The sequence below is a fragment of the Aricia agestis genome, chromosome 9, assembly GCF_905147365.1.
Source record: "Aricia agestis chromosome 9, ilAriAges1.1, whole genome shotgun sequence".
NCBI lineage: Eukaryota > Metazoa > Arthropoda > Insecta > Lepidoptera > Lycaenidae > Aricia > Aricia agestis.
Window position 1 is genome coordinate 6,530,650 of NC_056414.1, and position 25,051 is coordinate 6,555,700.

At 35.7% G+C, this 25,051-nt stretch overlaps 2 protein-coding genes and 1 long non-coding RNA gene across 13 annotated transcripts in view; 2 read left to right on the top strand and 1 right to left on the bottom strand.

The window, feature by feature from the left end:
* The first annotated feature begins 989 nt into the window (after positions 1-989).
* Positions 990-19,858, top strand: LOC121730506 (queuine tRNA-ribosyltransferase accessory subunit 2). The gene is made up of 7 exons (XM_042119578.1): positions 990-1,317; positions 1,764-2,032; positions 2,862-3,043; positions 14,626-14,795; positions 16,036-16,238; positions 18,458-18,583; positions 19,506-19,858. Exons 1-7 carry the CDS (start codon positions 1,201-1,203, stop codon positions 19,690-19,692), a joined length of 1,254 nt encoding a protein of 417 aa, XP_041975512.1. The 5' UTR covers positions 990-1,200; the 3' UTR covers positions 19,693-19,858.
* LOC121730507 lies at positions 4,168-4,927 on the top strand. Its single transcript, XR_006036115.1, has 3 exons — positions 4,168-4,345; positions 4,425-4,704; positions 4,863-4,927. It is a non-coding gene; the product is annotated as an uncharacterized LOC121730507 (long non-coding RNA).
* Positions 19,859-22,943: 3,085 nt separating the features above from the next.
* The window catches only part of LOC121730503 (very low-density lipoprotein receptor), a 326,868-nt gene continuing 324,760 nt past the window's right edge, over positions 22,944-25,051 (bottom strand). For 9 of the 11 annotated variants that reach the window (XM_042119572.1, XM_042119567.1, XM_042119573.1 and 6 more), the window contains 2 exons: positions 24,690-24,848; positions 22,944-23,383 (listed from right to left, as the gene is read on the bottom strand). In XM_042119572.1, coding sequence (XP_041975506.1) covers positions 23,339-23,383; positions 24,690-24,848 — 204 coding nt within the window. In that variant the 3' untranslated portion in view covers positions 22,944-23,338. Of the gene's footprint in view, positions 23,384-24,518; positions 24,849-25,051 lie in introns of those variants that run through there. The other 2 variants (XM_042119565.1, XM_042119571.1) reach the window with 2 other exon arrangements.

Here is a 25,051-nt window from a genome sequence, read left to right on the forward strand (position 1 = left end):
TATATATTTTATTATAATATTATGTATTCAGAATTATATCTATGGGGCCTGCTGCTAGAGTGGTGGGGTGGGGGCTATCCGCTGGCACTATTACGTACTTACTTAGTTTATAATAATAGTATCTAATCTCTTTGACTGGCACCTTACTATTTTAAATACCTACAGTGATTCCTTGGAGCGTGCGCATAATTTAAATGGCAAATAGATATCTTTGGCAATTATTACAACAAGTAAGTCTACGAATAATAAAAACTAAGGAATCGTAACTCCCATACTATTACTGTTTAAAATTTGGTTCCTTTTGATCTGCCATGTAACGTCAGCCTAGTACCGCTCAAGGGCACCTAAATATTGCAAATGTATCAATGAAATGTGTACTTAATAAGGTAATAAGTATTGTGGAGCATGTTTTTTGACGGAGTTACTTTTCCTTAGTTTTTATTATTCGTAGAAGTAAACTTAATATTTTTTTTTTATTTTACTTAAATATTTTTTTATTATTAAATACTTAACTATAAGTTGCTGTAAAATATAGACTACTCAAGCAGGTGATTAAGTATTGAGTGGATTCGACTTAGAGTATTCTCTCTCGCATACATTTTATTTCGTATAAATTCATTTGATTGAAAATTGGATTGAAACAACGAGGAAACAACTTATCTACAAGTTAGTTAGCCATAATATACGTTTGAAAACTTGTAGACAAACACAAAATAATATTAGTATTATCGTGTTGACCATAGCATTAATGGTGTTCAGTGACTATTATATAGCTCTCAAAATATTATGGACCCATCACCGAAGGACAGAGGTAATACTTTTGTTGGCAAAATTCTTTGCTGTTTAAAACGTACAGAATAAAAAATAATATGTGTCAAATTTGTGTCGCCATTCGTCAAACTGACTTCTGACTTCTGGCGCCTGTTGATTTGACATTGACAGTTATGTATTGATTTAAATTATTATTTATTTCCCATGCTGGTTTTTGTTTGAATTGAATAATTTAAGGTTGCAGTGATAAAACATAATATTTCCGATAATTTAAATGCTGGACATATTGTTGTTCTAACAGAACATTGAAACATCATTTAAAGTCCTTAAATATTTTTACCTGTGATAAGTTCGCTGTGATACGATTTCCACCTGTTTTAGTTTATTTATTTTTTAACTATAAGTATCTTGCCCTTGAAGTAGGTAAGCATGCGGTTTATAATAAAGCATACCGGTCGAGGTGGGGAAAGAGTGGGCACACTTTCCGGCTTCCTAAAGTCTCCAAATGCCGTCATCGAAACACCCACGGCCGCTCTTGAAACTAAAGTAAGTTCTGTATATTTTACACATCAGATTATAGATTGTTTACGCAGATTTGCTATACTGTATACAACCTTTGTTTTTAAAAGAATACTAATGATGTTAAAATGATGATTATAGCGCATGATACTTTTTTTACAAAGTTTGTTGGTCAAAACCGCAGGGATAGTGCCAAAATTTCTTAACAATTTTTGTAATATTATGACTAACAGACAAAAAGGCGACTACCACTTATTAAAACTTATACGGTCTTATTACAAAAGATTTAAACACCTGTTGAACATTTGATTAGAGAAAAATTCAGTACAAAAATGGTCTCAGAACAACTGTTCAACAGATGTTTAGTTTTTTGTGGTAAAACCGATAGTATTTTTGAACTATAGAAAAAAATTATAGTGCTAAGCAATAATTATACACACAAAGCATTTACAGACAACATTTATTATTTTCAGGGTGGCAGTGTAATACACATAACCGCAGAAGTATTAGCCAAAATATTTACCGCTCCACAATTGCTATGGCTGCCACTATCAAACTCAATTCAGTTAGAAACTGGCTGCAAACTACAAAATGAAGGTGTGGCGAAGTTTGCTGGTCTTCCAGAGCATGTCACATTGGCTTCCCTCCAAAATGTAAGCGAGGAAACTTCAGAGGGTCATTTTGAGGGTGATAAGGTACCACTATGGACAAGACAAGGAAAAGTTATGATATCTGCTTCCAGGTATTATTTTACGTTCTTAAACTGACCATAGATGGACCGCAAGGTGGAGTCGGGACCAACTGCTCTAGAATGGTCCCTTTGAACAATTGCTCCGACCACTCAAGAACTGCTTGAGCGGTCCGTGTTTATCCGTGTATTACGGAATGATAACTGCAGATTGCCATGCAGTCTGTCTTTTTTTTATGAAATAAGAGGGCAAACGAGCAAACGGGTCACCTGATGGAAAGCAACTTCCGTCGCCCATGGACACTCGCAGCATCGGAAGAGTTGCAGGTGCGTTGCCGGCCTTTAAGTAGGAATAGGGGAAGGTAGGGGATTGGGCCTCCGGTAAACTCACTCACTCAGCGAAACACAGCGCAAGCAGCGCGCTGTTTCACGCCGGTTTTCTGTGAGAACGTGGTATTTCTCCGGTCGAGCCGGCCCATTCGTGCTGAAGCATGGCTCTCCCACGTCTATGGCCGGCCTCTCCTCTACAGTACATAAATTAGTTTTATGTAGTTTTTCCAAAAAACAAATCCATCTGCTTTAAATTATTTATGGGTTGTTCGCAGATAACCAGGCAAAAAAGTGAAGATTTTCATTTCAATTCTTTATTTTATATATACATGAAGTGTTATAAACAAGAATGGGAATCTTTTTGTCCTGAAAAAATTAACTTACTTGTAGGAGGTTATATACATAAAGATCATTTTTAGTATTGCTTATAATTTTATATCTGTTGTCATTTCTATAATATCTTCAACGTGTAGCTAGTGACTACTGTTCTTAAATAATGAATGCAACAACCTGTAATGACAATGTTTTAAATTATTTTGTCACCTGTTTTCAGATATATGGATGTGATGGAAGTATTCAAACCTGATATAATTTTGGCCATTGCAGATGGTCATACGTCTTTGGAGGAACCAAATAAGAGGATTGCAAAGTCCGTTGCTAGAACCAGTAATATGTTTGAGGTTTGCGTTGATCGATATAAGGCCTCAACTCAACTGAAAGATAGCAGTCTAATAGGTAAATTAATACTTCTATTGTGGATTCTTGGAAATGCTATTGTATTCTATTGTTGTCGCAATCACCGGTGCTCTTATGGGGTTTGAAGGAGTAATCACACTAAGTTAAGACTTGTTTAAAAGTATTTACTATCAGAGAAGTTGATTCCTAGGCAGATGGGGGACCTACGTATTTTGGTCGCGTTACGTCAAACCCAGCCGACAGATCACAATATTTAACATTGAATTGACATGATCTGACCAAATGACGTTGGTCTGTCAACTGTATAGGAATCAATTTCCTCGATGGTACATTATATTATACTAGCTGTCCCGGTGAACTTCGTGTCACTTAAAAACCTTCCCTGGACTTCTACTAATATTTTAAGACTAAAATTAGTCCAATCCGTTCAGCCGTTTTCGAGTTTTAGTGTTACTAACACAATTGGAAATCCATTTATATATATATATAAATATATATATATATATATGTATATAGATCTAAGGATAATTAAATAACTCTCTAAACTAAATAGCATAAGATAAGTAGGCAACAATCAACATTTTAACAACATCTGCATAAGTCTCTAGCCTAAAAGAAAACTTGTTAAGAGCGTTTACGCCGTTCACGCTCAATTTGGCTTAAAACTGTACTTTTAAAACTTGAATAAGTCATCAACCACTTATCTTTATAAAAATGTTGATTACTTATTTTTATAGGAAATTTCACTGTCCTTACAGTAAGTAGAGAAAAAAATACGATTTTTAGAGTATTTGTACATTAAATCTCGATACCTTAACAGAGGTTTTCTTAAATTCCGTTTTAGTATCAGTTTCGAAGCTTTTAATTTACGAAACCAGCGACAGATCTAATAAGAAAAAAATAATAACCTATTGACAAGATCTTTAAGCAAACAGTTAGGAGAAAAAATTTTTTCATTTTGTTATATTACTATAAGAAATTTCAATTCAAAGAATGAGAAATATCAAGAATTTAAAACCTTATTTTTACCTATTGAGCTTACTTATTTCAATATAATAATAGCTTCATATGATAGAAGAACACTTTAATTAAAAACATACATTTTAAAAATCAACAAATATTTTGTCATTTTTTTTCTATAAATATTTTAAAACTACTATAAATCGCTGCGCGCAAAGCAATTCAAATTAGTCCGCCGCGAGGCTTGCTGAAGGAAGGACGTATCGCTCCGTGCTGCGCATGACCTTTGTTGACCCTTGTCGCGCATACCAGACTGGTGAACATTTATAGCGCGATCGAAAAATCTTGGTTCTTTGGTAAGAAAAATATTTTATTTTGTTGGTAAGTAATATATTATATTTTATGTATGTATTTTTTATGGCGGAAAATAATTTTACTATTAAAATACATTACATTACAGAACTAATGGGAAACAAAATGAAGATGTTTTTAGCAAAGAAAAGAAAACGCAAAAATGTAGAAAATTTGGAAAGTTTGGAAAAGGCAAGAGAGGCCAAAATGTTGCTATAATTATCACTGTTATCCTTACTTCAACTTATTTTTTCATTTAATTACTTACTTAGTCTTACAAATAACATGTTTTGTGTGCTTTCTGTTTGTATTTCAGGCAATATAAAAGTAAATCAACTGAAGAAACAATAACGGAAAAAGATGAATGTGAAAACCAACACGCAGAAAAGGTACCTTTCGTATTTGAATAGCAGTATTTTGACCAACTTCCGAAGTTTAGTACAGTTAATAGAATAATATGTGCTAGTTTCATGCCTAAATCATATCTATCTGCAAAGCTGAAAGCTATAAGAAAACCTGAAAGTTTGCCTGTTTGTGACCTCTACAGAGAAAAGAACGACCAACAACTATGGAGTTTTGGCCGCGATTACTTAAGGAGGTATCCAGTTCTGATGGTCTACCTGACCTTCGAGGAAGAGTAAAGCTGAATTTCATAGCTTATATTATTTACAGTAAGTGTAGCAATCACTTCTTTCAGTGCCGGACATTTTTAACCGACTTCCAAGGAGGATGTTATATGTTCGGGTGTGGATATATATATTTTTTTAATTTTTATTTGTGTATGTTCAACGATTACTCCGCCGTTTGTGAACCGATTTTTCAAATTTTTGTTTTGTTGTATGAGGTTTCACTCCAATTTGGTTCCATTTTCACAAAAGTGGTGACCTGATGATGGAAACCATGAGTAATCAAGGGAACTCCTCGAAATGTATATGAAAACATACAGTGATTTTGGTTTTATAAGAAGCATCCTAAGCATATGCTACTAAAACGCAAGATTTTGCACCGAGGTATACTATGGTTCCGAGGATACAAAGAGAACTCCGGATCCCTTATAGATACAAGTTTGGGGGTTTAGGCGTTGTTTTAAGAACTGAAAGCATATGCTACTATGCAAATTACATTCATCATCAGCATCATCATTACTACGCTGTCGTAGTAATGATGATGCTGATGAATGCCGACTTCAAAATGAAGATTGAGTACAGAAATAGTTGATTTTTAGCCGAATCTGGAAAAAGGCACTATTAGATAGGAAAAACTATTTTATACTTTTTAGTTCATATAATATGGATGTTATTATTGTTTTTACTTTGGAAGTCGGTTTTAATTTTTTGTTAAAAATAATAATTAACAGTTGTTTCCCACTGCCAGGCACCCTTAAACCTTCTTAAAGTATTAGACTTTGAGTCATGAGGGTGTCTGGCAGTGGGAAACAACTGTCAAAGATGTCCAGCTCTGGAAGACGAGATTTCTCAACTAACTGCGAAGAATACAAACTATGATATTGAGCTTTACTCTTTCTCGAAGGTCAGGTAGACCTTCAGAACTGGATACCTCCTTAAGTAACCGCGAGTCGCGACCGAAACTCCATAGTTGCTGGTCATTCTTACCTCTGTAGTGGTCAGAAACAGGCAAACTTTCAGCTTTTATTAAATGACAAAAGTCTGGCTGTCGCTAGCTATTTATGAATGCTTCACGACACATCAGTCTGGTCCCGTAATTGAGTATTTCAGAAAAAAAATAATTATTGATTTTTTTAATGTATTTTAAAACCTTATTATTAATTATATTGATATTTAATGCAAAAAGCTTAAAAAAATGTTTACAAAAAAATGTTGTCAAAATACATCATATAAATTCAAAATAACCATATGTTCCTATTTGAATATCAAGGAGTCACCTCGATTTCTCATGGTTTCCATCACCAGACCACCACTTTTGTGAACATGGTACCTACTCGGAACAATACAATGTGCAACAAAAGAAAAAATTTGAAAATCGGATCACAAACGGCGGAGTCATCGTTGAACATACATAAAAAATATATCCACAGCCGAACGTCTAACCTCCTCGTTTTTGGAAGTCGGTTAAAAATAATTGTAAAAAAAATATTATGATATTTTATGATATGTATTTAATTTAAGAATAAAATATAATAAGTATACTATGTGTGTTGTTTACTTTCAATGTAAGGGCTGATTTACCAGATAGATTTTACCTGAGTAATAAATAAGTAACTTTATAATGTGTTATGTGTATATTATTTACCCCTATAAGAACCTCATGTCATAACATATCCGACGATTGAAAAATAATTCCAAACGAAAACTTTTCAATCGTCACCTTTTTTTGCCAATTAAAATTTATGATACCTAATTTGAAATATAAAAACTGTCAAAGTTGCATATTATTTATTTCTTATAGAAACTCAGGTAAAATAACTCGAACGGACTATACTATCGATAGCAAAATACTATACTATCGATAGTAAAATATACATCACTAGCACACGCACACATTGACAGATCGAAAATGGTCACGCATTTTCGGGTTATCAGGTGGTCTATACGACAGTATATACCTATTAAGTCTATGGTAGTAATAGTATGCTAAAATGTAATAGTAAATCATAATCAATAATAATAAATCGACTCGCATCGACATTGCATCCGCATTCCGCACGGATCAAAATCTTTTGATTTGACTATAATGAACCAACTCACGCACACAGTCGCACTTGCTTCTGTGTGAATAAAAGTGCACTGAATTACATGAAACTTGAATTTATGCGTACGACGTAAACGCTCTTAATTTGTCTGGGTCCAAGTTCCAACCATGTGTGGATTTCTTCTTAAAGATTTCCTTTACTGTATAATTCTTATAATATAGTACTCAAAATGTACAAAAAGTGTATGTAATGTATCAAATTTTTGAATCTATGTTAAAATAAAGGTCACAGGCCACAGCACACACACATATCAACTCGGAAAGGGATCGTCACCGTGTCGCCTTTCGCCTCGCCGTCAACCAGGCGTCAACCTATGCACGTAACCAAAGCGTATCAATAGCGCCTGCACGTCAACTCGGCCACGGCTAGGCGACGCCTCGCTTAAGGCTCGGGGAAGGGGAAAGGGGCAAGGGTGGACGAAGAAACGTAAGCTTGAGTACGGAGAGCCGTAGGCGGGTGGACGACGAGCCGTAAGCGGGGGGACTGCTAGTTGAGCACGCGTCGCATCCCGGTTCGGAGCCTGTTCCGGGGCGAGGCGATTACGTTACGGTTTCGCTTAGTGTGCGTTGCAGTAGAGAGTTTCATACAAACAATATTCAACGGCTCGAGGCGATACGGTGCCGATCCCTTTCCGAGTTGATATGTGTGCTGTGACCTTAAGACTGTTCAACTAACTTAAATTTTATTATAGTATATGTTGGAGGATTAAGAATCCTTACCAGAAGCCTAACTGGGCACTGCAAGCTCAACAAACACCTAAACAGAATGGGTTTTTGTAGCATAACAACTTGTAGATTCTGTGAGGAGGAGGATGAAACACCTATTCATCTTCTCCTCGACTGCCCTGCTCTACTACAGAGCAGGAAGGAACAGGCACCTTGGTCGCCACGAGTACTCGTCCACAGAGGAAATTCGTGGCACCAACCCCAACTTAAAAAAAAAAATGTTGGAGGATAATTTTGTTCAAAAAAGCAAAATCTTATATCTTTAAACGAGCAATTAACTTACTGTACCGTAATTCAAAGCCAAATAATGAGAGTGGCAACACTATTTTTCGTATGTGTGGCGGAAATAGTACCTAAACGACTTCTATATCCTCCTACGTCACCCGCTTTCTGCCTCCCTATTGGTTGACGTTTAGTTCTAAGTTTTTCCACCAGGTGGCAGAGTTGAGCTTTTAGCAGCACAACGGATTTGGAACCATTGGCGGTTATTTTTCGTGCTGTGCGGACGTGTATTAGATTACGCGTAATTTCATATCTTTTGTTTAAATTTGTGCACGTGGCACATCAATTTTACTTTTCGGTTTACCGAACGACTTCTTAATAATTCTTAAAATTAGAAATAATGGGTTCGGATAAAAATATTAGCTCGAGTTCCGAATCCGACCCTCTTGCGCGAAACAAAAGGAAGGCCGAAACGTCGAGGAGCAGAGACCAACGTAAGCGTCGCCGGACATCCGATATTGAGTTAAGTAAACTCGCTGAGCAGGTGAGTCAAATTCAAAGTTTTTTGGCTCAATCGTATTTTCAATCGACAGGCTATAATAATTACTTTCCAGCTTGGCAGCCGCTCGAAAACATACCCTCGCATAATAATTCCGATGACAACCGGTGTTTAGATGTTTGCGGCGAATTATTTTCCGATAATGATAATGAAAATTTAGCTTCGAGCTCCAAACAAGTTGAAAACTGTGTACATTTTTCGATTAATGCAATATTAAAAGAGTCCTCGTTGCCGAGGTCATTGCAAGATCATTTAGATTTGCTAATGTCGGCGCAACACTTCGACACTCCCGAATGGAGTGACGTGCGCTATTCCGATGTTAAATTATATTGTTCTACGCCCGGATTTCTCGAAGTCGAATCTAACGACGAAATAAAACCTTTCGATAAATAGGTACCCTAATTTGTGTATTGCCGAACGCAGCTATGCGACTATTTCGCAGGCAGTGCTAAAACAAAAAGATGCCGCGCAGGCAGGTTTTGAATCGTTTTTAAATTGGGTCGTGGAAAATTCCGTCGATTTGACTGTGTCTTCTATAAAAGATGTAATGAGATTTTTGTGGAAGGTATGTACACAATAAAATTTCTTGCGATATGTTTCAACTCGCTTGCGGGCTTAGGGCAGATATGATAGGACAAAGAAGGGATGCTATTTTAAGATCTGTTAAAGATACGTTTTTACGAGCGAGTTTACGCAAAATACCTCCGTCTTGCCATAATTTGTTCAAAAAAGAAGTTTTTGATTGGCTGTTGAAAAACCGGGCGGTAGTAGTAAAATTTGTTGGCCGATACAACCTACAATGCAAAAAACGGCCGCGCAGGCTAGCTCGAGCTCAAATTATAAAACACCCGCGCAGGGTGCTCGCTTTCACCCACCGTGGGGTTCATACGACAGATTAACATCTGTTTTTGCACAAAATGCACACCCGTATCAATATCAACCGATTCAAACACTACCTTCGGGACCTAATTTTAATAATTACCCGAATTCAAACTACCCACAACATGGGTACACACAAACTAAAAGGTTCGCGCAGAACCAAAATAAGTCGAGGGCCGATGCGATCGGATCGCGCCAGAGATCTAATTTTGACAATGCTAAAGGGTCAATCTAAGACCACACAAAATAAAAATAGTTTCAAATCGAAACGTAGTTTTTGACACGGACGAACGTGTTGCATGTCGCTTGCATGTTGCATTTTGTTCACGCTTGGCAAATTTTGTTCATCTCGGTGCTCCAAAAACTGTACTAAAAATTATCCAGGGATACAGGATTCCTCTAAAGAAAAAGCCACCGCTGTGGGTACCTTCTTCGACTTGTCAAAGATTTCACAATCGAAATTCAACTCAAATGTCGCTCGCTATAAGTAAAAACTTTACTACAAAACAGTGCCTTGGAGAGAGTACGCAACTCCCCGAGCTTTGTCTCCCCGATGTTTTTGACATCCAAGAACAACGGCAACCTGAGGCCGATATTCAATCTGCGATTTTTAAACAAATTTGTAATTCTAAGCAAGTTCAAATTAATAAACATGCAAAAAGTGCCCAATTTCTTACAACCATACGATTACCTTGTCCCCGTTGCGGCCTCTCACAGGAGGTTCCTGAGGGTGATTTACGAGCAAAAATTGTATCAAATGACCTGCCTCCCTTTCGGTTTGGCGACGGCGCCTCATGTTTTTGCGATGTTGAGCAATTGGGTCGCGCAGACCTTGCGAAACCGAGGAATAAGAACGATATCTTATTTGGACGATTATCTAATAGCCAATCAAGACAAGAACCGTACTTTCGAGTCAAATTCATTATACAGTAAATTTACTGAAAAGCTTAGGTTGGCAAATCAATTTAAAAAAAAACAGTTTTAACTCCTCAAAAGGCCCTGGAATTTCTCGGGATCTGTTGGGACCCATGGCTCGGCCTCAAATGGCTTCCTGTAAAAAAAGACGCAAACTTATCGATAAGTGTCGACCTATAATACAGCGAAAAACTGCGCATTTACAAGAAATCCAAAGCCTAGTCGGTCTAGTAAATTTTGCCAGCTTCACAGTCCCTCGAGGCCGCTTGAATTTTCGGGAGCTTCTGCGATTTTGCAATTACCTTTTAAAACTTCGCTCCTGTCGTCGCTATGCAGTCCCAAACGTGTAGTACTCCGCGATCTAGAATGGTGGATAAAGAATTGCAATGTTCAATCTCGCCTGCTTTACCCCGCGGCCGAGCATTTTCTCTCGACGGACGCTTCTGAAATAGCATGGGGCGCCCGAATAGACAATCACGAAGTTTGCGGTCCCTGGACATCTCACGAGATGATCTTGCACTCCAACCAGAAGGAGATGCTCGCAGTGCTTTACACATCAAAAGATCATTGTCTTTACCTAGCCAATTCGTCCACTATGCTTCAGACTGACAACAGAACTGTTGTAGCCATAATATTTGAAAAACGAAGGGGGCTCAAAATCTCCCGAACTCATGCATGTCGTTCGCAAGGTCTTCGCCCTGCTCGATACTTTCAATATAAATCTCGTAGTTCACCATATCCCCGGCAAGATGAATTGCGAAGCGGATCATCTATCCCGCTACCGAGCGGCTCCGGAATGGCACCTGCTACCGGAGATAACTCGAATTTTCAACAAATGGGGAACCCCAGAAATCGATTTGATGGCTTCGAATTCGGCTCATGTCGTTCCATCTTACGTGAGCCTCGACTTGAAAGACGAACACGCAGTGTTCCACGATTGTTTCAGCCAGCAATGGAACTTTCATTTGGCGTGGGGGGACCCACGCCAAATGAAAGTTCCATTGCCGCCTTTTCTCATCCCCAGAATTCTAGCTCACTTGAACTCGGAAAAAGGGGTCTATTTAATCGTTGCTCCTCTTTAGGAAAAAGTGTTTTGGAGGCCCGACATCAAACGACGAGCCCCGTCTCCACCGTTCACGATACATCGCCTCCATAGAGTGCTGGTGGACACGTCGACCGGCCGGGCCCCTCCAAAGGTCGACGAAATGACCCTACAAGTCTGGAGATGTGGGGGTGGACGTCATCATTAAAAGATTGGACAACGGAACAAAAGGATTTATTAAAATCAGGCTGGCGGCCTTCCTCTATTAAAACTTATGAGAACGCTTGGACAAAATGGCTAGAATGCTGTAAAACTAACAAATTAAATGCACCTAGTAGTAGTCCCACTGGCTCTCAATTTGCTAGATTTTTGTCGAATTTATTTCAAAAACATAAATTATCTTACAACACAATTTTAGTATATAAATCTGCAATATCGACGCTTTGTGATCCTGATATTTCTGAAAGATTAAGTTCTCAAATACTCGTAAAGAAAAAATTATTTTGTCTATCTCTAATCAACGACCTAAACAGATCAGTAAACTTCCCATTTGGGATGTCGATGACTTGAGCGCTTGGCTTCTTAGCAATGATACGAATCATAATAATTTGTACCAATATTCTAAAAGAGCAACAACCCTTCTGCTACTTTGTTCGGGACGTCGAGTCCATGACCTAACACTACTAACGCCAGATGACAGTCATTGTAATATTCCAGATGACTCTATCGTATTCTGGCCTAGACTCGGGTCAAAAACTGACAAGTCCGACGTAAGACAATCGGGATGGCGTCTAAGTAAAAATATTCAACATAGAAATATCGATCCAGTTTATTGGGTACAAGTTATTAAATTATCATCTGAAAGGAGAGCCCAGTGCAGTAGCGATAGGTTATTCATCACTGCTTGTGGCGAACCGAAACCGGCGTCTCGCGCTGTGATCGGTGGATGGGTGCGACGACTGCTGCATGAGGCCGGAATCAAGGCAAGTGCTGGCAGTGTCAGACCCGCAGTCGCGTCAAAAAACTGGGTCCTAAACTGTCCCTTAGATGAAATACTAACTAGAGGCAATTGGATATCACAAGAAACTTTCAAAAAGTATTATTGTCGTGAAATTAAGACAAAACAAAACCAAACAAATGTGGTATAAGCTATGTTTTCTCCCATAGCAAATTGATTGTTTGCTTAATTTAAGGAGATAAGTATATTAATTTTTTTTGTTACTGTATTGGAAAAAAAAAGCTTTTGCTTTTGTATTGGATAATTTAACAATCACTATTTGACATATTATTATGTAACTAATTAAGTGAAAGCGATAGTTAATTTAATCCTTGGATTGTAGATTTATGGAAACCACATGTTATTCTATTGTGTCTCGCTCACTGGTGACTGGTGAGCTAATGGGGCTTGATGGGTTAAAAATTAAAATAAGGTTAACCTTTCGTTATGGAATTTGGTTACATCACTATGCATCTTTAAGCTATAATTAGTAATTAAAAACTTAACATAACTAAAAGTTAAGTACTAAAAGCAAAAATTGTATAAAATGCCAGGCAGGCATTTGTTTTTATTTTGGTAAAATATTATCTTTTCTTCTTTAGTACCAAAATAATGATTGTTTGAATATGCTTAAAAACTACTGACAGTCTTACTGTATCTTATAATATGAAAATATATTATGTGTGTTTTCAATTACTTATCCATTTTGGTATTTCTTTTTATACTACAAAATCATTTCCATTCCATCACCTATGTAAGCTTTTTTATTGAATCAATTTAAGTTTAATTCAGTTATCTTATCTTCTTCCACCAGGCGATATCAGACAGCTCTCATTATTTGGCTTTGAATTACGGTACAGTAAGTTAATAACAGCGTTTTACCCTGCAATAAAACGCTTATTAACTATACTTACCTAATTCAAAGCCAACTTTAAATTCTGCCTGGAGTTTTCAACGCAATGGTTCCAAATCCGTTGTGCTGCTAAAAGCTCAACTCTGCCACCTGGTGGAAAAACTTAGAACTAAACGTCAACCAATAGGGAGGCAGAAAGCGGGTGACGTAGGAGGATATAGAAGTCGTTTAGGTACTATTTCCGCCACACATACGAAAAATAGTGTTGCCACTCTCATTATTTGGCTTTGAATTAGGTAAGTATAGTTAATAAGAGTTTTATTGCAGGGTAAAACGCTGTTATTCTTGTATATAAATGTTATATATATAAAACTCAAAGGTGACTGACTGATTGACATAGTGATCTATCAACGCACAGCTCAAACCACTGGACGGATCGGGCTGAAATTTGGCATACAGTTAGATGGTATGACGTAGCAGCGTTGCCAGACGTCCCGATTTTGGCGGGACGTCCCTAATTTTTCATCAAAATCAAATGTCCCGAGCGGGACAGGCTCAGTCCCGCTTTTCGGGGAAAGCCCGAACGTACGTGTAGCGTTCTGAGAAAGAAAGGTGCGTAATGAAGATAAGAGTGTGGGAGGTAGAGGTGTGGATTTTTTTTGGCTACTTTAGCTATCTATTGTCACGTAAACGTTATTATAACGCAAATTAAAAGATAAAAATTACAGAAACTTTGATTTTATAAGTTCCAAAGTCCCGACTTGGCACAAAAAAAATCTGGCAACGCTGTGACGTAGGCACAGGCGCGGTCCGAGGGGGGGGGGGGGCCTTAGAAATCTAAGGTCAAATTGACAAATCTCAAAATCTTGCTAAATAATAAAAGAAAATTTCTAGCTATCCCCTAACCACCACTGCGTCCTACCTTAGACAGCTGTCAACCTAGAACAGTCCGAGGGCGCAGATAAAACAAATTATTTAGTATAGTGACTAGTGAGTGACCCCCCCCCCCCCCAAAAATTTCAGGATGCGACCGCGCCTGCGTAGGCATCCGCTAAGAAAGGATTTTGACAAATTCCAACCCCAAGGGGTTCAAATAGGGGATGAAAGTTTGTATATAATAATACTTCTTAATGCGAGCGCAAAAGCTCGTATATATATATATAACTGGAATCTCGGAATCGGCTCCAACGATTTTCATGAAATTTATTTATTTATTATTATATAAGTAGGGGGTTTCGGGGGCGATAAATCGATCTAGCTAGGAATCATTTTTAGAAAATGTCATTTTATTCGTGTTTTATCGAATACCGAGCAAAGCTCGGTCAAATAGCTAGTTTATAATTTAATTGTGAAATAATATTTACTTAAGTAATTTAAAAAATTTCAGGTGTAGTAGTGGGTGCAGCTAATTTGAAGAAGTGCGAGGAGAGTCTACAGAGTGTGTTGAAGCATGCGGACGTAATACAGGGTGTCGCTCTTGAGGGTGTGACGGACGGGAAGGGGAAAACTATGGACATAGATTATGATGACTTGAAGGAGATATTCGAAAAGATTGGTGTAAGTATTTTAGATACGAAGCCTTCTAATGCATGCCAATATTATAAATGTAATAGGCTATTACTAATAGTCTTTCAGTCTCTCTGTTCTCTCTTCGAAGAGTGAAGACCATCCACAGGGTAATGTCGCAACAACTGTACCAATAATTTAGATAGAATGAATTTCCGAAACCGACACAAAACGTTTTTTGAAACCGAATTTCGACGCAACGAAATTTCAAGCAACATCTGTACTTAGCCAAAATATACTTTAACGGCCATTCCCAATATTCAATCTATCTCTGGTTTGACATACAACCGATCGCAGCTAACATTTAATTGACATAAAATATATGTCTCTAATGTCTAATGTGAGCTATTCCTATCTCTAGTAGGGCAAAACCAGAGATAGATCAAATATTGGGAACGGCCGTTAAAGAATATAAACTATTGATAACTCTCATAAAGCATGTTGACGTGTTCTCTTGTTCTGAAAGGCAAAGTTGCACACAAATAAATATGAGATCAAAAGTATCTCTTTTTTTATATATAATATCTATGGACGCTTCACACCACGTCAGTCTGGCCCCGTGCTAAGTACCTGAAGGACTTGTGTTACAGGTACCAGACAACGGAAACATATTTAATACTTTTATACTATACATACGAGTATATTTAAGATTTTTATTATAATATGATACACACATTTAATACACATATGACCCAGGAACTTTGAAAACTTTTTGTTCCGTCGGCGGGATTCGAACCCGCGACCCCCGGCTTGAGCTACCAACAGCCCGCCAACTTAGCCACAGAGATCGTCGAATCTCTATAATACTTTATTTGTTTGTTAGGGGGATATTAGATTATCATATATATTGGATCCGAGATCATTGATTCAATGATATTGGATAATGTAATATAGACATATGATTCATTTCTTCCTTGATCATAGATTTTTGACATTTGCTGAGAGATTGGATCCAATACGGTCATAGAAATAGGTGTTGCCAGTTATTTAATATAAAAAAGAGTTTTTACCTGTCAGCGTTAGCGCTCTCCATTGGCTATTAAAACCACATATGACGTAATATGCAGATATGATCAAATGATCATATATATTGGATCCTATATATGATCATAGAAATGATCATATATAAATGATAATGTAATACCCCCCTTAGCCATTAAAAGTGTAAAAGTTCCTTGACAGACAGACTCAGCAACCAACTTATGTAATAGAACTTAATGTACAATTACAGAACGCAATACCTAAACATCTACTGCGCATATTCGAAGGCGCGTGGAACCCTGCTCTAGTGGTGTCCGCTATAGAACAAGGCTGGGATGTTTTCGACGGTTCATATCCTGTCAGCCTGACGTGTGCGGGCTATGCACTGTGTCTAACATACGATATGAATAAGGAGAAAACGCCGTCGTATCTCCTGGATTTGAGTGATGAAAGGTAGGTAGTCTATTTGAAAGAAAAGTTAATTATTGATGAAATGTTATTGAAACTTGCCATAAAATGTAAGGCTTTGTTATATGGTAATGCACATTTGTCAGAAACGTACGCGCCGCATTTTAAAATTCGTTGCATGTAATGATAAAAACCTCGCACATTCACCCGCTCGACAATGCGGCGCGTACATTACTGATAGATATGGGATCACCTTTATTTATTCATATAGAAAATCTCATTTACTGAGCACCAGATAGCGTGAGGGCTACTGGCGTCTGTGTGCATTGCACATATGGTATGGTAGCTCTGCCAGATAGAGCTTTCAGGAACGCGCGAAAAAAGTATTGGAACAGGTCCTAAATAACATACCACTTTCGATGTCAAATACAATACATACATTTTTTATTGCTAAAAGTTAGTTCACATTGCGATGTGACGAGGCGTTGTAATACGGTGTCTGATAAATAAAAATTAAGAGCTTTATGGCTGTGTAAGGTAGTTACCATCGCAACGCGTTTATGCGATGTATTTTTAAAACTGAATTTTATTTAATATTCAAGACGATGTATACCAGGTGTAACAAAACTTAATGGGGGACCCATACAGACTTCAATATGCTTTAAAGTCTGTATGGGTCCCTTATACAGGGTGCAATTAAACCTTCCTGCCAAATTTTTTCCAGGGCTTAGGTATCAATAGGAGTCTATTTAACTTAAAAAAAGTTGGGTATTATATTTTTTTTATTGACATATTTTATCCAATTTAAAATCGTTGCAGAACGGTCACTCGCGGCGTGGGGGAATGAGCGGGGGTAACGCGGGGGAGGCGCGCGTGCAGGGTTTCATCACGCGCGGGCGTCGTGTCGTGTCCATTAATTGTAGTGTTTTTTAGGATAACTTTCGGAAGCTATTTCTCAATATTTTAGTACTGAGTGATTATAAAAGAAAAAATACGTGTATTTTTATTTTTAACAAGGATCAATATATCAAAATTTGGCAGGAAGGTTTAATTGCACCCTTTAAGTGGCAGCACTAGGTAGTTCTAATTGGCTTATAATTAACTGATCACCAGAAATAGTAACATTTCACAGACAAAAATAGTAAACGATCACCAAAATACAGACCACCATTTTAATGTAAAATGATAACCAAAGATTTAACATCTTAAAACCAAAAATAGTAAATGATCACCAAAATAAGTAAATGATCACCAACATTATACTATCATTTTAAAGTAAAATGATCACCAACATTATACAAGCATTTTAATGTAAAATTATCACCAAAGGTTTATTATCTCGCTATCCTATTTATGAAAAATTACTCCAAATAAATCATTGTTACTTAAACCAAAAGTATTAAACGATCACCAACATTATACGTTAGCATTTTAATGTAAAAATATAACGAAATATATTTTTATTTAGCAAATATCCTAGTAAAGAGAAGACAGATAGACGGACAGACATACATCGAAGTCTTAGTAAAAGAGTCCCGTTTGTACCCTTTGGGTGCGGAACCCTAAAGTGACTTCTATGTCTGTCCGTCTGTCCGTCCGTCTGTCTATCTCTAGGGCCTAGGCTGTATCTCAAGAACCCCTCCAGCTAGACTTCTAAAAATTTCACAGATTGTGTATATCTGTTGCAAGTACAAAATAAAATAATTATTTAAGGGGGGCTCCCATACAAAAACACAATTTGAGGTCTAAGTTTGTTTTATAACGGTACGGAACCCTCCATGTGCGGCTCACACTTGGCCGACTATTTTGTTAATAATGTGCTTGTTACATGTTTTGTCAATCGTAGTGATTTATTTGGACAATAATATCGCATTGATTTGCTCACAAGGATTTGGTGATCATTTACTATATTTGGTGATCATTTACTATATTTAGTGATCATTTACTATATTTGGTGATCATTTATTATATTTGGTGGTCATTTACTATATTTGGTGATCATTTACTTTATTTGGTGATCATTTACTATATTTGGTTTTCGATTACAATTATTTGAAGTGTTGTCATGACTAAAATAGCTGGTAGTATTGCAATTTTAGACTTTATTTTTTTAGTGTTATCTTTTTTTGGTAAACAAGTTTAGGGTATCAGTGCATTTTTTGGTGGTCATTTTATTTGTTCCCGTTCTAATTTTCACCGCGTTTCAACAGAGCCATATAAAGGTATTAATACCATGTAATAAACAGTGTCATATAACGTTTCAGCTACGCAGAAGACTTTACACCTATAGCTAAAGGTTGCGAATGTTTGTGCTGTCAGAAGCACACGCGCGCCTACATACGACATCTCATCAACACACGGGAGATGCTGGCCTCGGTACTGTTGAGCATGTAAGTATATTACCCGACTACAGCAAAGACGGAAGGAAAGGCAGTCCATGTACCATAGATATTCATAGACAGATGGCGGACCTAAGTCATTGATCGGGCTATATCAATTCAATGTCAGTCGTTATCAGTCGTCTTAGTGTGATATAACGCGAAAATACGTTGGTCTGCAATCTGCCATTAATCTTTTTTTTATGATTTATTGCGCACAAGAAACATTTACAAAAGAATAGTTAACACAGTAAGACGACACAAAGGATCTACTTATTTCTAATAGAAATCTCTTCTGTGCTTGTACAAAATATATTTGTTCAACTGCAGTGTTTAACTTCAGATACCCAAAATGTGTGGTTTATGTAGTCGACAATCTGGTTATACAATATAGGTACATTGAGAATAATGTTTTGCTACAGTTTATTCTACATCAATGCCAAATTTAATAAAAACCAGTTCAGTAAGGTTGGGTTGCACCAGAGACGTGGTTAAAGTTATGGTCAAAGTTATGGTTATAGTTAAGGCTAATTTAACTTTAATCTTAACTTTGACCACAGAATTTGACAGAAGGCGTTGCTGGTCCGACAAGGCTTTATAAGAACGTGGGGGGCGCTGCTGGTAAAGGAGAACTGTCAAAAATGGCGTTTTTGTATGATGACAGCGTTAGTTCCTTTTTTCGCCACGTGCATTTAAAGCCTTGTCGAGCTCTATGGTTATGGTTAAATATGGCGTCTTGATGGCGTCCATTTTTAACTTTCACCAAAGATTTACAATTTTGCATTGTAGTTACAGTAATAGTTAAAGTAAGTTGGTGCAACCCACCCTAATAAAATCATAACAAATAAATTGACAAACCTTGTTTATATACTAGTAGTGTTAAAACTCCTTGTTATAACTTTACATTTTACAATGATAACATGTTTCTTTACAGACACAACCTCTACCATTTTGACCAACTGTTCCATCATGCGCGTCGTCATATTGAAAATGGTACATTCCAAGACTTCAAGAATTACATCATAGAGCAATGCAAAAACTGCACAGCGTCTCTATACAAGTTCAAGCCTACACACGATAATAAAGAGAATATAAGAGATCCGAAGAAGTTACGTACTTAATAAAATATTATGCATATAATAATTAAGGTTACTTACCGCAACGCAATGATGCTTGAAGATGAGAATGATGGGCATCATTTTTAGGGTTCCATACCCAAAGGCTTTAAACGGCACCCTATTACTTAGACTTCGTTGTCTGTCCGTCTGTCTGTCTGTCCGTCTGTCTGTCTCTGTCTGTCTGTTTGTCTGTCTGTCGCCAGGCTGTAACTAAAGAACCGCTATAGCTAGACATCTGACATTTTCACAGATTGTATATATCTGTTGCCGCTATAACAACAAATACTAAAAACAAAATAATATTAATATTTAAGGGGGGCTCCCATACAACAAACGTGATTTTTTCCTCTTTTTGTTTGATTTCACAAAGGCCTCAAATATATGTTTATTTTAATAATTAATAATAATATTTAAGTAAATAAAATAAAAAAAAAATTAAAATTAAAAAAACACAATTTTTAGCCAATTTTTGCTCTATAACGGTACGAAACCCTTCGTGCGCGAATCCGACTCGCACTTGGCTGATTATTACTTATGTAGGATGTAACAAAAAGAGTGATTAATACTTTATAATTGTCTATATAATGTGCCCCATAATATTTAGTTTACTGTGAGTGTATCAGTTTACACTGAAAGAGTTAATAATTTTAACTTATTGTATGGGCAAATTCGTTACGTTGGGACTTGGGGCGTTTCTCACAGAATGGAAGTAAAAAATATACTTAGATAATAATATTTTAAGCTTTTCGGTCTATTATAAGACATTAACGTTCTAAAAAAGCTTCCACATATTTGACAGACAACTTTTTACCGTGTGTAGATGGACACACAAAAAAACTTACCTGCCTATTATTTATTAAGTTAAGTGCCTATGACATCCATCTATGGTTTTCAATCATTGTCGTTGCGTCTCAGTTTAAATATCCTTACAGTAGGTATTAGAAAAACTAACCAAAGTTATTTGATGTTTAGCTGGCTGTGTTTTCGGGCTATTATAAGTGTTTACCTTTTAGGTATATATTATCTACTATTCTTATTTTCTTTCATAAGATGAAAAGAGTATAAAAATTCAAAAGTAGATTAATTTAGTTTTCCAACAAATGCAGAAGGTTTATTGCATTTATTTATTAATTTTAAATTGTGCCTTCTTTCACGTGTTAAATAAAAAGATAATAATATTAGAGAAGTATTTTAAGGTAAGTACACAATTAGGTTGTACTGTACATACAAATAACATGATTTGTTACAAATCATTTCTAAAATATAAAATGTTTTACTAGTGTATGCTGTGTAAATGTACCCATACAAACTTTATAAAATGTGCAATATTTGTAAAAATAGTAAAATAAAACATAAGCGATTTTGCCATAAAAGATCATGATGTAAGTAATTGACAATTGTACTATTCATTGTGTTAAATATTAAGTTGTATTACTATGATTATATATTACGGAAAACCTTTGATGGCAAACATTTATCGGTGGATCCGAAAAAACAAATTTAATAGAGCAATACAATATCTGTTCCAATTTTTTTATTCTTTTTTTCAATGCCAGCTGACTACTATGAAGAAGAAAAGAGTATTAAATGTTAATTCCTCATCACCTTCAATCTCTTGAACTTATGCTCTCCTGGTACTTTTATCTGACATTTTGTGTACTATAGTTACGCGAATAAAAATCAATTGAGGGTAGTGTAATTTAATGTTTAGGCCGCATCACCGAAATCTCCTGCAGTTTGTACTCTCGGTACTTTCATCTGTCATTTTGTGTACTAAGGGTGGGTTGCACCAGAGGCGTGGTTATAGTTACAGTTATGGTTATAGTTAAGGCTAACTTAACTTTAAACCTTGTCGAGCTCTGCTTATAAGGGGTTCCGTAGTATATAATTATTTAATTTTCTTGAGGTATTTTGTATTTCATAAAGCGTCATCTAGGGGCAAATAGTAGATTTGCTTTTAACGTAAAGCTGGTCAGGCGGCCTTTTTGACATCCAAACAATTGATTGTAAAACAAAATTGTAAGGTTTAGAAAATAAAAGAAAATATTTGTTCATAATATTTTACTGATAATATTTACACAATTTAGTGACCACACTTATTGAGCTAGGTGTATCATATGAAAAGTGCATTAAGTATTGTAATTACATTACATTAATTTAGGATTTGGCAGGATTTTGTTAAAATAATACATGTTTCCACAAAAAATCCTAATATGCACATACAGAACATAAGTGTACAAAACAACAAAAAATATATATATCGGCAAATAAAATACAATTCAAATAAACCAGACATCAAGGAAAATAAAAAAAAATGTCATAGGTAATTTAAAATTAAAAAAGCATTTTTTCTAATTTGCACTGACAGCTTATAAGCTGTCAAAGAACATGCTTTAAGTCTACAAGAATAAAAGGCGCATCAAGCGCTGATAACTACTTACAAAATGACCATAATAGGAATCATGTCTAACATGTAAATAAATATTTTACTGACCACACCAATTCCTGAACCCCTGCTATACGTGTGTTGGACTCAAATAACATTGCCACAGATAGAAAACAAAAACCATTGCCAGATATAAAAAAGCCAAAGTAAAAATTATTTCTTTAGTGAATTGAGTAAAGTTAAAATCAATCATAAGACATATTTTATTCTGATGATTACTTTGTATTGGTACTTTTAACATAAAGTTTAATTTTGAACATACATTCACTGTCTTACCACAAAAAACGAAACATCTGTTGAACAGTTGTTTTGAGAAAATTTTGTACTGAATTTTTCTCTAATCAACTGGCATTTCAATCGTTTGTAGTTAGACCGTAAAGCACCAAATTATACTTATTGGTACCAAAATACACTATGGCAATGTGAAGTGAGTCCTTACAAAAAATTCCCTTTGAGCATATAATATACAATTTGGCGATCATAATCTAAAATTGGCACAGCTTTGTAGACAAGCCTATATCTAATACAAAACGCATTAGTTTATAAAACATTCACAATTTTAATAAATTAATAATTCTATTAAAATATTTAGGTTAAACAGCTCAAAATTATTTTACATTAATTTCATTTCGGAGTATATTGTATACATTAATAAGTACGTAATTGATATGAGCTTCATTAAATAGACATTTTATATTACAAAAGCGTTCTATTTCTAAATTAAAAGTGGAATATAAAATTTTATATTATAAACAATGACAATTTTAAAGCTATGAGGTTTATATTGCGAGTCGCATGTCATTTATTTTCAGAAGATTTGAATGTGTTGCCAGAACTAAAACCTAGTTTGTTCTTGTTATTTCTTACAATAGTATTTATTCAAAGATACATTATAAAATATTATAATTTAAGATTAATAGATTTGTTTATAAGCCCACAAAAGAGCGAAAAACAATATGGGTATATGGAAAATTTCTCGCAATACAAACCCAGTCCAGCATGTGATATATATCACAGACTAAAAAACCGGATACACTAATGTGATACTAATAACAAGCAAGATGTATTCCGTATTCGACATTTTGAGATCCCTTGAAATGTTCATAGCACTAACAGTTTGCACTGGTTCACTTGTATCACATGGTCCGTCTTTTTCTTTTCACATTTAACGCCATACTAACATATTTACTCCCGGCTCGAGCACTATACAAAGTCATTTGTACCGGGTGTGTTGAGCGGTTCTTGGGCCTGGAAAAGAAAAAAAAGATGAATATAGTTGAAAATAAAGAAAGAAAAAGGAGGGCAGGGACACGGTAAATATTTTTTTTTTCTTGTAGTGAATTTTTACAAGTACCAAAAACCTTGCTATGCCAAAACATAGTAAGTGTAAATTTGCATATTTAAAATTTTAATTTTGCCAAACTTATGTATTTACATCAGCTGAAGTCTTGTATCACATACATAATATGTGATAGAAGGCTGAAGTGTAAAATCTGTTTAGCTTGTTGTAATTTATTTCAATGATTATTTAATATAACGTAAACATACGATTGTGCGCTAACTCATAAATAATAATTGTGATTATGTAAGCAATTTAAGATTATTTTACAATTTACTTTAAATAATTCAAACATTATATTATTATTTTGTTAAGACATTGATAAATAAAAGTAATTACTTTATTTGGAAAAATTTACACAAAGAAAATCACAACTACACGTGCGTAATATTTGTCATACAACCTTATTCAAGTTTTCTTTTTATAGTAATCAGCTGCTTAACAAAAAACCGGATCTATTATACGAACATCAACAAAGTTATTTTTTTACCATATCAGCCGTGTTTTCGGTACAACTCTAATAGTTGCGTTACTCACCATAAAATGCCCTCGTATGTGCGTGAAAAAACAATCGACAATGTAATTATCACATATAACTATGCAAATTAAATAACAACGTTATATTCCATAGTGTTATTTACAAAATTACATCTATATAACATTTGGCAACTATTTTTTAATACTGATGCGGTAAAAATGTTTGGCACATCACTTACAGCTAGAGAAAATATTTTCTATAACTTACAACAATCCTAAATAGTCTAAATACATCAATTTCAAAACGTCTTTCGACTTAAATTTACTATTTTACTCCTTATTTACACATAATTTTGGCATTATCGGGGTTTGTATATTTTTTATAAAATTATTTGAAGCTGATTAAAATAATAATAAACGTAACTTTGGCACTATCCGACATTAGCATAATAATAATTTAAATAAGTAAATTAAAGGAACAAAATGTAAAATTATTGTAATAACTAATAAGTATCTAACATAAAAAGTACATTTGAATTTTTTGTGAAAATGTACTTATGACCTTGTCGTCATTGCCAGCGCAAACAAATTTTATTCGATTTTTATATAAAAAAATAATTTGAATTTCGAAAACCCGGCACAAATAGGGTTGTGCATTTAAAACCCCGTTTCGTTGCTGACTTATCTAAGACTGTTCTGTATGTTGAGGGTGCATTCCATAGCCGTCAGCGCTCTTACCTCCTCTCCCACGGTGCTGGGGTATAGTTTGCTGCCCGGTGCATAGCCATTCTGCTCCAGGGCGAACTGGTTCTCAGTGGTTTTGCGGTAGACAGGGTTGTCGAAGTTCATGGAAGTGACGTTCCTGTGCACGTAGTGGCGGTACATAACAACCGCGATCTGTAACAAGGGTAATGACGTGAATTGATGTCAATTGTGATCGTTATCGATGTCAATTTAGTGTCCTTCTGTCGCTAGGGTTAACGTATGCACGAAATTGGTTCTAGAATGATCGTTTAGTGAGGTCCTTTAGAAACACACTCTTTAATTCATTTTGATCTAAAGTATGTAAACAAAAAAATTTGAGCCGCTAAATTCATAGG

Excerpts from the sequence above, each read along its gene's own strand:
- LOC121730506 (XM_042119578.1), top strand. The coding sequence starts at position 1,201 with ATGCGGTTTATAATAAAGCATACCGGTCGAGGTGGGGAAAGAGTGGGC. Across the intron at positions 3,044-14,625 it reads GAAAGATAGCAGTCTAATAG|GTGTAGTAGTGGGTGCAGCT; the intron begins GTAAATTAATAC and ends AAAAAATTTCAG. Across the intron at positions 14,796-16,035 it reads AGATATTCGAAAAGATTGGT|AACGCAATACCTAAACATCT; the intron begins GTAAGTATTTTA and ends GTACAATTACAG.